This window comes from Salarias fasciatus, chromosome 16, assembly GCF_902148845.1.
Source record: "Salarias fasciatus chromosome 16, fSalaFa1.1, whole genome shotgun sequence".
Classification (NCBI taxonomy): domain Eukaryota; kingdom Metazoa; phylum Chordata; class Actinopteri; order Blenniiformes; family Blenniidae; genus Salarias; species Salarias fasciatus.
In genome coordinates, this window is record NC_043760.1 from 26,319,196 (window position 1) to 26,331,838 (window position 12,643).

General features: G+C 47.6%; 1 protein-coding gene across 1 annotated transcript; it reads right to left on the reverse strand.

Annotated features, from left to right (window-relative positions):
• Nucleotides 1-1,585: 1,585 nt before the first annotated feature.
• Nucleotides 1,586-10,521, reverse strand: gja5a (gap junction protein, alpha 5a). The gene is made up of 2 exons (XM_030111840.1): nucleotides 10,368-10,521; nucleotides 1,586-4,041 (listed from the first exon to the last, which is right to left on the reverse strand). Exon 2 carries the CDS (start codon nucleotides 3,948-3,950, stop codon nucleotides 2,787-2,789), a length of 1,164 nt encoding a protein of 387 aa, XP_029967700.1. The 5' UTR covers nucleotides 3,951-4,041; nucleotides 10,368-10,521; the 3' UTR covers nucleotides 1,586-2,786.
• Between the last annotated feature and the right edge of the window lie 2,122 nt (nucleotides 10,522-12,643).

The following is a 12,643-nucleotide window of genomic DNA, read 5'->3' on the forward strand; positions in this document are numbered from 1 at the left end:
CTGTCATTACGCAAAGCACGAGTATAAATGTTTTCATGCTGGAATATTTGAATCAGTAAACATGGAATGTGATGGAATATAGTCCTTTGTGCCAGTAGATGGTTTCACATGAGGTTTGCCTTGATGTTGAGAGTGGTGTGGGAGATTTGACTTACATATGGGAAGGATGTAAATCCCTTCATCAGTACTTTACCCTTGAATCAGGGGTTGTTTTAATACTAGACCCCCTCATCAAAGGTGGCTAGCTGCAGGGCGATCAAACTTGTGCTTCGAGGTCAATCATGAGAATTACCTAGCAACCCACAGGACTGTGCACAGCAGGGTGGGTCCTCTTCTCTGAGGAACTGCACATCTTGGCCTGGTTCTCAAGTGAGAAGGATGTGGTGGGGTGGGAGTAACTAGTGAGCATGTTGTTGTTGATCTTTGAGCCCAGCCAGGGTCCTTCAGCTTGATCCACATCCACTGGCTGCTTCTCTTGGCTGCTTCACAGACCGATCTGTCTGTCGTGGCACCTGTCCACGGATTCCTGGATCCTTCAGCAGCCTCGTGGTGGATGAAGCCAGAACACCTCTGCATCCCTTCTACCGTCTTCCAATCCCGGGCCGTGGTTAGCTGCCCAGCTTCTGGTTTGGCAGGAGGGTGGCTGGACTTTTTCTGTCTCTCTCGGATGAATGATGGCGATATAATGGGACTGATCGCTGTCAGGGGCAGAGAGTTGATGGAATTCCTCTTGCTCTCAATATTTGAATGAGTTTTGCTCCAGTAAACACATGAGCTCTTTCTCTAGATTATGAATAAAGTTGTTTCTGTTGATCTGATTCTCTTGATCATTTTGATTTGAATCTCAAACAGAGCGTTGCAGTAATATAAAACTGGAGAGGCTCTGATAAATTTAAAACACACCTCGGAAAGACACTCTCTGCTGTGAACTCTCCTCTTAGTGAGACAGTTTCATTACAGGAGCACAGCAGGGAATCACAAGCAGCTCTCACAATATAAAATATTGCCTTCGATTGACCCCTGGGTGTTTTACCAAGACAGGAAAGTATTTTATTGAACAGTAATACGAAGTCATCATCCCAATATGCTCAACCGCCTTCAAATATATCCTCTTTGCAGTGGTCTGATAAATAACTGACGGATCGAGGTGGATTTGCTCCCAGAAAGCAAAAAGAAGAAAAAAAAGAAAACAGAGAGAAGCATTGTTGGTAGTTTCCAATTCAATTTCAGCTGTTCAGCTTGTGACAGATCAAATTGGATCGCAGCATTCAGCTCGCTTGGCAGGGACGGCCAGACAGCCTTTGTTTGTGTAAATATTGCTCATCTTCCACAATCTGTCTCCTGCAGGTCCTGTCTGGTGACGACAGACTGGGAAACGCAGGCAGAAATGAGACATCAGGGTTTAAATCCTGGAGAGTCTTCACCTGGGAGCTTCTGCCATTTCTTAACAGTTCAGAGGTGATATCAGGTTTATAAAGAAATGAAATGTTGGGAAGCAGTGAAGGATTGACTCACTGAGACAACGAAGGAGAGTTTACAAGTGATGATTTATTGATCTGACGATGGGTTAGACATGACATTTATTGTATGGAGTGTAAACAAACCGAAAACTGCAGTTTATATACAATTAGCTGTGCATGTTTTCTTTGTTTTCTTAATGCTAAATATCTGCTATGCAAAAGAAATATTCATGATCCAAACTTCATGTGTGGCGAGGATGGTGATTTAAAGCTGGACAATTAGAACAAGACACTGAAAATGAAAATAATATACATTCATAGACATTAACTGAAATATAAAAAGCATGGAAACAACTCCAGTATTTACACAATGGCTCCTGGGAGACTACATAGAAAATGCAAGTGCATTGTTGCCACCTAGTGGCCAAATCTGCTCATTAAAGTCTGTGCATGCAAGACAGCCTTTCTTTACCTTCTTCTTCTTCTTTCAGCTTTCAAGAAGAAAACTCTGAACAGCTTACATTCTCTCTTCACTAACACACACAAAAGAGTTCCTGACAGATAAAAGACTGATTTGATGTTAGTGCTTTTAACATTGTAAAGTCATTATTCTTCTTTTACATTTTGCATTTGTTGATCTGTCGTAGTGCAACCAGGAGAGCAGGACAACCTGCAGTCTGGACCATGGCTTCTGAAAGAGACTAAAGCTTATTCAGTTCCATCATTGAAAAGGCACTTAAATCATTTCGACTGCATGTGCACCGTAGTCTTCACAGTTTGTATATTAGATATTTATCTTATTCCAAGTCTAATTGTATTAAACAGGGAAACACTGCTGATCTGTCTAAAGTTACGGGTTAATTGTCTCTGGATGGTTGACATGTGATATTCTGTTATGTAGTGAAATGATTCCCCAAAGCTTTCAAAAGTCCGTCTCGTCTCGTTCCTTCAGTTTTGGCTTTCAGTAAAACATAAAATGTGCAATAGTCAGGCTTCACGCCTGTTACCCTGTTCTCACTGTTCTTCTTTTGCAGTCTGTTTTTGCAGTTCTATTTAAAACATTGGCAGTAAATCTATCTTTGAGCGAGATTGTCTCATAACAAAGCTCATACGTCAAGTTCACACCCTCTATTCACAGAAATCATTATTACTTGGTAAAGTCAACTCCAAGTTCATTTTCTCTAGTGCCAAAATGTGCATAGTCTGTGGTCAAACTCTGTCCTCTCATACAAAAAAACAACAACAAAAAACAAAATCTCTTCTTTGCATCTTGGTAAACTGATCTTTGTGTCTCTTCTCTTTGGTTGTGGAGGTCCGGCGCCTTTCCTACACCGCCAGGTCGTCTTGGCGCGCCCGGCTGCTGCTCCCGCTGGTCTTGCTCAGGCGCCGCTTGTCCCTCATGTACCCGGCGTGCAGCAGCGGCAGCGGCGAGCAGTTGTTGGGGCAGCTGTTGGGCAGCTCCACCGGCGCGTTCTCGTACCGCAGCCTCAGGAACTCCTCCTCGTCCTCCAGGTTGTCGCGGCTGTGGTGGCGCTCGGTGGCCAGGTTGGCCGAATTCTGCTGCAGCGCCATCCGGTTGTTGAAGGGGTGCGAGGCCATGGAGGTCATGGGGCTGATGGGGCCCGGCGCCGTCAGGCACTGGTTGAAGTCGGGGGGCGGGGTGCAGGAGGCCGAGGTCTGCGGCGGGCTGCTGGGCTCCAGGGCCGCCGTCGCCGCCACCGTCACCGCTCTGGCCTGCGCCCTCTGCAGCGCCCGGTCGCGGACGCACCGCCTCATGCTCTTCCAGCCCAGGTGGTAGAGCTCCAGCACGGACAGCAGCAGCGACACGCCGGCCACCACCAGCATGAAGACGATGAAGACGTTCTTCTCGGTGGGCCGGGACATGTAGCAGTTGACGGGGTTGGGGCAGGGCCACGCCTTGCACAGGTACAGCGCCTTCAGGAACACCCCGTAGATCATGTACTGCACCACGATGAAGGTCACCTCCATCACCGTCCGGATCAGGATGCTCAGGATGTAGGTCTGCAGCAGCGCCCCCTTCAGCCGGACGCGGCCGATCCCGTCCGACGAGGCCTGCTTGCCGCTCTCCTTCTGCTGGAGGTACTCCTTCTCCCCCTCCAGGTCTCCGCCGTCCTCCCCCCTGGCCTCCCTCTCCTCCTGCTCCGTCCGCCGCCGCTTCTCCTCCCGGCGCACGATGTGCATGGCGTGGCCCATGTAGATGAGGGACGGCGTGGAGACGAAGACGATCTGCAGCACCCAGTAGCGGATGTGGGCGATGGGGAAGGCGCTGTCGTAGCACACGTTGGTGCAGCCGGGCTGCTGGGTGTCGCACAGGAAGTCGCTCTGCTCGTCCCCCCAGGACGACTCGGCCGCCGTGCCCAGCACCAGGATGCGGAAGATGAAGAGGATGGTCAGCCACACCTTCCCCACGGAGGTGGAGTGTTCCTGGACCTCCTCTAAGAAGTTCCCCAGGAGGCTCCAGTCGCCCATCGCGCCTCACAGTCCGGACTCGCACCTGAGACACGGGAAACCAGGACGGAGGGGAGGAAGAGGGCGCGGCGGAGGTGAGGAGGGGAAGTCACTGGCGTGGAGGGTGGAAACAGCGGGACAGGAGGGGCGAGAAGGGAAAACAGAGAAACACAAATAATCAGTCAGAGTCCAGGAATTCATTACATTCCTGCCACATGGAATGACCTGGCTGCATGTGTGACTTATGATATATAAAAATAGCTGTTCTGCCTGCGAATGGCTGGAGGACTGGTTACTGTGGCATGAGAACAGCCATTTTCCCATGAGAGAGAGAGAGAGAGGGAGAGAGAGGGAGAGAGGGAGCCCAGAGGAGAGGAAGTTCAGGAGTCACGTTCTGTCATGTAAATAATCAGGTTGTTTCAAAATGTTATTAAATATTGCATTATGCGTGTTTACATTCCCTCTTGACCGTACAGCGGAGGGCCAGGGAGGGCAGCGGCGCACCGAGGGGCGGGTCGGAGCGCAGCTGGGAGACTTTGTCCTTTCAGCGCCGTGACCCGGCCTCCATGTTGCCCGCGGCCCGTCGCCGGCAGGCCTCGCTCATTACGACAGAGCCACGGCTCTGATGTCCTCCGTCCTCTGATGCAGCCCTCCGACAGACGCGCCCCCCCCCCCCCCCCCCCCCCCCCCCGTCGGTTTGGATCCCCTCGCCCCGTCGGGTGAAAGTGTGTGAGACTCTGGGTGAGACCCAAACATGGCAGCGGCAGGCGGGCCGGCGGGTCTCCACGGAGAATGACCCTATAAGGCAGCTCGGCTGACAGCTTTATGGGCGCCGCGAACGACGGGAATCAGCAGGAGCTTTGAAAAAAAACCCCCATCAAACTCCATCAAGACGTGACCTCTGACTCCTGAGTGCCGCGCGTCGGAACGGCCACTTCCAGCTTTGACTAAACAGTCAGAGCCGAGACGCAGAAGAGCGACGACACCAAGAAGAAACGGGCTGAAAGTAACAGTCTGATCTAAATCTAAACATCACTCAACAGTTTTGCTCTTGGTGTTCACTGATACAGTAACAATCATAACAACAGTGATAAAAAGGGCAAAAAAAGGGCATTGAAAGTGTGTCTTACCACCTCTCTTCTCTTCCTGAAAGCATTCTGGGAGCAGTGGCGTCCAGAGTGTGATCAGTCCAGTGAGCAGCTTCGAACTGACACTGACTCTGGTTATGTGAGGAAGAGAGATGGTCTAAATGACCACGGCCATCTGTCCATCGCTCTGTCTCTCCGTCCCCCCCCCTCCCTCGCTGGCTTTACATGTACATATATAAAATCAGAGCATTGTGTTCTGTATCTCTAAAGCCCAGAGAGGAAACAAAACACCCCTCTGACAACATTTTGGAAAGGAAACAACCAAACGCCATCCACGCCTGAAGCTCAGGGGAGCTTTTATGGGATCGTGTTTATTTTCCAGCGTGCTGCTAATACCTGCTGCAGTCGAGGGGCAGTTGGTGAATATCCCACTGGGGCAAATCCATGCATGGGTGAAGCTGACAATCTTTACGAGAAACAAGCCGCAGACGGGCTGGGAGCTGGAGGAAGGGCGAGAGAGCCCAGCCAGCACAATAGCAGGAGGTTGAACATGAAAACAGACTAATTGTTATCAGCTGATCCTGATAACAGGCTTTCCTCACCTGTACAGGCAGAATATCTCCCTCTGGACACAACAACATGATGTGAAACATATTTACTGTCTGATTTCGCCACGATAAAGTGATCCTGATAAGGTGATCAGAATGAAACTCAAACAACTCCTGATGCAGAAGAAGGTTTGTTATCAGTTCCATTATACTCAGGAAAAATGTTAACCAAATGATCAAGAGCAGTTATCAGTGGTCACTCTGACCAAATGCATAAATCAGGGTTCAAGACAATGGATGATAATGTGGACAAAATCTAAACCTCGCATGAAATAAGCCTCAGGTCAAAGCCTCGGGTTCTTTGACCTTCACAAAGGTCAAAGAATCAAACAAAGGCACAAAACGTCATGATAATCCTACAAAGTCCATGTTGGAGTATTAAAAGCAGGATGGGAGGCAGAGCTTTCAGTTTAACTAACACGTCTTTACTGTCAAAGTGGGACTGAAACTCCTTCTGTTGGTTCACTGTGGCTGCTGACTGCTTGATCGTGTGAAATTGTAGGAAAAGAATCCTACATTTAACATTTAGGAAACACAATAAACAACAGATTTCAATTCAGTATCAAACACTGTTCTTTTAAACAGTATTTCAGTGTCTCCCATCAGTCTGAGTCCGTCAACAGAAGAACGGAGAGAAAGGAAGCTTTGATAAAGAAGCAGACGGATCGGACCGGCTGGGAAAGCCGTCGGTCTAAAGCCTGTGTCTCCGTCCCTCGACGACCTCTTCCTGCTCTCAGAGGAAGCCGTTTCAAACAATCTGATCTCTGGAGGACGAACGTAGCGGGGCAGGGAGAGGAGAGGGCGCCGGACGGACTGAGGTTACCCCCCGTGAAGCGCTCTCGTCTCTTCGCCGTACCTGCGCTCGTCTCAATAAGCAGGGATTTACTGTGATTCATGGAGCCCTTTGCTGAGCGCTCCGCCTCGCCTGTAGACCATCATGGCTGTCACATGTGTTTATAATCCTGGTGGCGGCGCAGTGAGGAGGTAATGAGCTCTCCTGGATATGAGGTGTCCGTGAAGAACCGGCTGGCATGATTTCTGCTCAGTATCGACTGAGGCGTCACTGATCTGGAGTGTGTGAGTAAGAAACAAAGCCACTTCATCACGCCGCGTCACGTGAAGGCCGACTCACCCCGCGCTCACCGGGTTTCCCGTCAGGCGTGCGTGCACGGACACTGAGCTGTGTTTCTGGACGGCAGCCACGCAGCAGCGGCCTCTACCTTCTCCCCTGAAGTTATGGCTCCTGCAGTGACTCACTGCAGACCAACAGGAAAAGTACCGAGTGTTGTTCTGTTACCTACAACAACATAATAAATCCCCGGCGCCGTTGGACACTGAGGATTGCCGTACAGGGCAGCGACTCGGGCTCCGGGGCCGGGGCAGAGCAATAGGCCACGAGGCCTGGAGAAATGGATTCAGATCTCTCTCCCTCTCTAAGAATCATTTTTAACTGTTGAATAATAAAGGTAATGATCTGAAAAACACTCGTTCCTCCTGTTTCTTTCCCTGATCCGGCTGGTCTGCTCCCAGCTTGCGGCGTAACAACAGGGGGCAGGGTTGATTCAAACTTTCCTCCAGTGATCTGCACTTTTCAGCACTAAGCCGTGTTTGACAGACCCTGGATCCTCTTAGAGGACCAGAACACAGCGCTCGATCTGCGTCGTCCTCATAAGCACACGGCCTGTTAGACGTTTAAATACACATTTTCTATGGCCGGCTTCCTTTCCGCCGCTCATGTTTAGTGGGAGGGAAACGTATTTACACTGGTTTGCATTAAAGGACAGGCTGTCATTGTGTGTGACTGAGATACGATCTCAACACATCGCTTCTAAAACTGCAACGCCCGACAAAGCGATGCGTCACTTCAGAAACCATAAAACGCAGAAATATGACTTGCCGATCCTCTCGAGGGATGTTTACAGCCTTTGACATATTCTAGTGTGACCGAGTTAACCGCACAGAGTCACTGACGGCATACCGAAGATGATGGTTACGCCAGATAACGGCGTCCAGCTCCTTTTTTGGTTGCATGAACGTATTATACAAACATCAGTGTCAAGCTTTGGTTATACTGGTTTAGTTTGGTGTTTTCATTTGTGTGCTACTGTGTGTTTTCATCAACTGCATGATGAATCTGATGTGTTACACAACTGCAGCTCTGAGTGTTTTAAAACCAAGGCAGAGACGTTTTTCATTTGCTGCTGCCTGTCAGTGAATAAATCATGAATTCAATGCATCTTTAACCTGATCTTTACACCCAGCTGTTATTTCAGCCTGTTGATTTACTGCTGAAATTTGCGATACAAAATTAAGTTTCCTTGAATTTGGATGACTTAAAACCAAAAATTTAAAAAGTCTGAAAATAAGATGAAGTAATAAGATGGCACTGAAATGTGAAGAAGAGTTTTTGTCCAAGTAATTAAAGTCAGCATGAAGACACTACAGCTGTAACCTCAAGCTTAATAACTCTTAGTGAGAAATCCACAAGAAAATCCAGTCTCTCTCGGTAACAACACATTTTGTCCCTGATCAGCAGATCAACTCTGGGTTGAAGAAGTTTGCAGGTTCGATTCCCACTACTGTTAGTCTGTGTAGTGAAGGTTAGCTGTGAATGGATTAAATGCAGAGCAGCAACTTCTCCAAGCTGATCAATAAATCCTTCTTTCTTTCAGTGACAATAACACATGATTTGTTAGTCAACAAACAAATGTATACCGTAAGTAAACCTGCAGTACCAAAAAAATGAAGCTTTTTAAATCATCATTGAAAGTTTGGATATCTATGAGTTTTATTTGTTGTTGGTTGTTTTTGTGTCCAGATCCTCTCTATCACTGAGTTTGCGTGTGGCTTTTCAAGTAGTCCAAACTGGAACACAGCTGATTTTAAATAACTGAGACTAAATGACTAAATGAATTCCTGCCTTCAGCTCCAGGACGATATCAAGTCCTTTTCCACTCAGAGATACATTTACACGTGCAGCGGCGCTTCATCTCGCCAACGTTCCTGGTGAAACGGCAACAACAAAGCATGAGCAGAACACTGAGAGAGCCACGTAATCTAATTTAGCTGAAGTTTGGCGAGTCTCACTTGAAATAGACACCAACAACTGCCGGCTGGATGCCTCACATACCTGGATTGCGGTTATTGAGCTCAGGGGTTATTTTTACCCTCTGAATATTGATTCAGTTCACGAAGTTGCTGAGGAAACAAAACTAAGAATTTAGAATTATCCTGAAGTTAAAGACTTATATTACAAGTTCAGCTACGGCGTCCGCGGGCCTCAGTGCGTCTGCCGCGGCGCCCTGCAGGGCCGGGATGTCTGACCTCTCACGTGAGCCACCTGCGTCCCCCCGGCGCTGCCACGCAGCGGTCGCCACAGCAGAAGGCGGCGGGCCGAGGTGCTGCCTGCTACCCTACATGGCTGTTTGGCTCCTCGTCTGCCCACTACTGTACACAGACCCACAGTCCCGCTGTGATCTATTGTTCAGCTGCGAACGGCTCGCCACTTCAGGCCAGACAGCTGCAAGGTGTTTCATGGAGAGAAATCCCGACCGACACTCCCGAAAGAAACCCCCAGATAGCCGCTATTTCTGGGAGGAGACAGATCGAGCGCTGCATCTCCTCTTTACTCTTCTGATTCGGATAAGAATCTTTACAGCCTGCGATGTGCGTTCGTTCGTCCCTCTCTGCTCCCAAAACTCGTGCATAAATTGTTTCTTTACACACTCGTGTTAACAAAGCCGACTAGTTTCCAGTGTGAGAGCTCTTTTCAGGGCCAGACGGTCAAAACAGCGACTTAGCCCCAGGTTGAATAAATGGATATTATCTTTTCTATGGGTATGTGTAGCAGATTTGTCACGGACACTGTTTTTAGTCGTCATGACCGTCATTGATTTTTTTTTTTTTTTTGCCTCACATTGAATCCCATCAGTTTATTACTTGTGGTTTTGAAGACTGATGTTCTTGTTAAGTATTTAAAAGTACTACTTTGTTCTTCTTTCACGTCATATTTTGGTGGAAAAAAACACTGTTTTTGCCTGTTTGGTATGTTCTTTTCATAAAGAGCCTTTTTTTTTTTTGTAAGAGTGAAAAGGATTATAAACAAACAACGCATGAAATAAACCACCACCACGAAATGCTTCTCACAAGTTTAGGAGTTTTTTTTTTTCACTTTTAGTGAAACAACACATTGAATATTAACCAAAAATGTGCATTTTTTTCAGGAACAGGTGGAACATCTGAGCTCCATCTAAGGTCTGCAGCTTCTTTTACTGTCAACACTTAACCACAACGTAGAGGCATCTGATGTTCTTTTGTTTTTTTTAAATCGTCTCTGACGGCACGAGGAGCTGTGGGACGTGTTTGTGATCGCTTTAAATCAAAAGATTGAACCGCCAGCGCCCGAGACAGCGCTGACATAACAATCCCTCAACATCTCCATTCAGTATGTACACATTGCCGGTGGCTCTGCGTTTTAAGGTCCCCGGAGCGGCACTTTGTTTGAGTATATTTGTCTCCTGCGAGAGTTATGGCGATGGAAGCGAGAGGGGAACGGCGGCGCCGGATGAGAGGAATGGGAGCGAGCTGACAGCTTTACCTGCTGGGGAGGACAGGGACTCAAACACACGCCAGGCCTCCCACTCCGCCGCCTCTCACACTCCTCTGTTCCTCCGGGATGCTCCCAGCATGTGTCAAGACTCTCCTCACTCATCTCAGATCAGCTTCACGTCTGCGTCTCCTACCTGCTGTTCTGCTTCAGGAAGGTTTGCCCGCTTCTGATTAGACGGCCGATTCCCCATGTGTCCCGGGGATGATCCTGAAGGCAGGTGAGGATGCAGGAGACCGGCCTGTGATGGTGGGACCGCCTTCCTCTGGTCTACAGCGACGGGAGCTGCCTCCCCTCCGAGCTGTCCGTCCTCACAGGGGGCATGAGAAGAAAAGCAGGGGCATCGCGGGAGAGCCTTTCCCCCTCGGACCTCCCTTCCCTGCCTTCCTCCTCCTCCATCTCCTCCTCTTCCTCTCCCCACTCCCACTTGCTCCTTACATCCCTGGTGCTCTATTTTTTGCTGGGAAGCATTCCCCGGTACCAGGAGGGGAAGTAGGATTGTTTTCTGAGATCAATGGCGATTCCGCTCGGAGTAAACTTCCAGCGCTGTTATTTACTGCGTGGCACACTGGCTGGGTCTGGGCTCGGGGTATAAGTGCGTTTCCAGAGAGTTTGTTTCAGAAACACCTAAAAACTAGAACAAGGTGGTAGTGAACTATCTCAGAATGATCATGTCTGACGTGATGACCGTAGGGTTTGGTGACTGAGCTCCAGTGAAGACAGAGAACAGGCAGTCATATGGTCTCGGCTGAAATACTACTTTGTTCAGTTTTGGGTCACAAAGCTTCCACTCAAAACTCAGGCTGCTCAAAGTTTTGGGATTATCACAGAAAGGTCACAGACAAAACTAAAATAGCTCATCCTGCTCCTCTTTCCTGCGTTTAACCCTGTCGTGTCAGTTATTTAAGTGTTGTGAGTTTCGGTCTGAGCCTCTCGTTCTGCCCTCAGACACACGTTACATAATGCTGTATAATGAAAATCTTTCTAAAGACTGCCTGTCGTCCCGTCCCTGCTGGGGTTTTCTGGGTTTTCTTGCCATGATCCAGAACTGCCGGTGAGGCAGGTTAGGTTGGAGGAGTTTTAATAAAGACTGAAGTGAAGTGAAGATTGAGAGGCGTCACTTTTTTTGTCCATTCACCCATCTCCCATGATGCCTCATCCAGTCGGGGTCACATGGTGCTGGAACCGGACCCTGCTGATTCAGGGTGAAGGCAGGATACAAAACATGAAGAGAACCATCACCGATCCTGAGGCAATGAAAATTAAGACAAAATCCAACTGTGGTCCTAGTTCCTCTGGTCCTGGTCTGTGAGGTCGGGGAGCCAGACGTTGAGACACTGAGCTCTTCCTCTGCCTGGGGGTGAATGGAGGGCCTCTGTTTCTAACATGTCAAGGACTTTCTGCATGAAAAGTGATTGATGAATAAAGACTGATTGACCTACGGGTCTCCATCTGGCCATGAACACCTGTTTTGGTACATTTTGAGGAAAGCAGAAACAAACCACGTTCTCTCTGCTGGAGAATCTTATAGTGGACTGAACTGAACAGAGGATCACTGTACTGAATAAAGATGCAAAGATCTGTTTCTCAGATTGCTTTTGTTGATTTTCTAGATGTCAAACATTATCTGGGAGCCACAGTGATAACAGCTGTGCATGCTAAATCCTGTCAGCGGCAACAGAGCGAGAATAGAAGTTTATTTTGTATGTTTAATCCGACTTGATGATGTGATTAAAGCACAGAAAAATAAAAGCTTTATGTTGATCACATCTGGGTTTGACTTCAGTCAAAAGTGCAGCACAATCAATGAATTCATCACTTTAACCATATAGAAACAGTAAACTAATCTAATCACAATTTAGATGTATTCCTTATCAATGGATGTATAACACTGAGAAAATGCCCATCCTTTTATGAACAAATTTATGATTTAGAGTAAATGTCTTGTGCTAACACAGGGATTTCTGTTTTATTGCGTGATCTCAGTTTTCTTCTGCTCGCCAAGAACTGATTAAAAACAAACAAAACAAAACAAAAAATACTTGACATTAACTAGTGTTTTATATGCATGTACACAAACCTATCTAAAAAAACAACCAACTCCAGCTATTTCCTTTTTTTTATTATTTTTTCTTCTTCTTCTTTTACATAAAATGTTTCTGGATTGATTCACTTTTGTAACCTTAACTTCTCAGTGGAATCGATTTCTTGCTGTCTAGGTCTTGATTAGAAACTGAACACCGTCATTAACCAAACGTCAGGCCATTAAACACTGTTTCCTTTACTTTCAGGCAATCAAAGCCCCATAATTTGACTCTTGCTTGTTCATTGAGGTCTCTAGTCTCGCCCCTGTGTGACGGCCTAATCAGTGATCTGAATGGCTAAATTATCTTCTTTAACAAGCATGGTTCA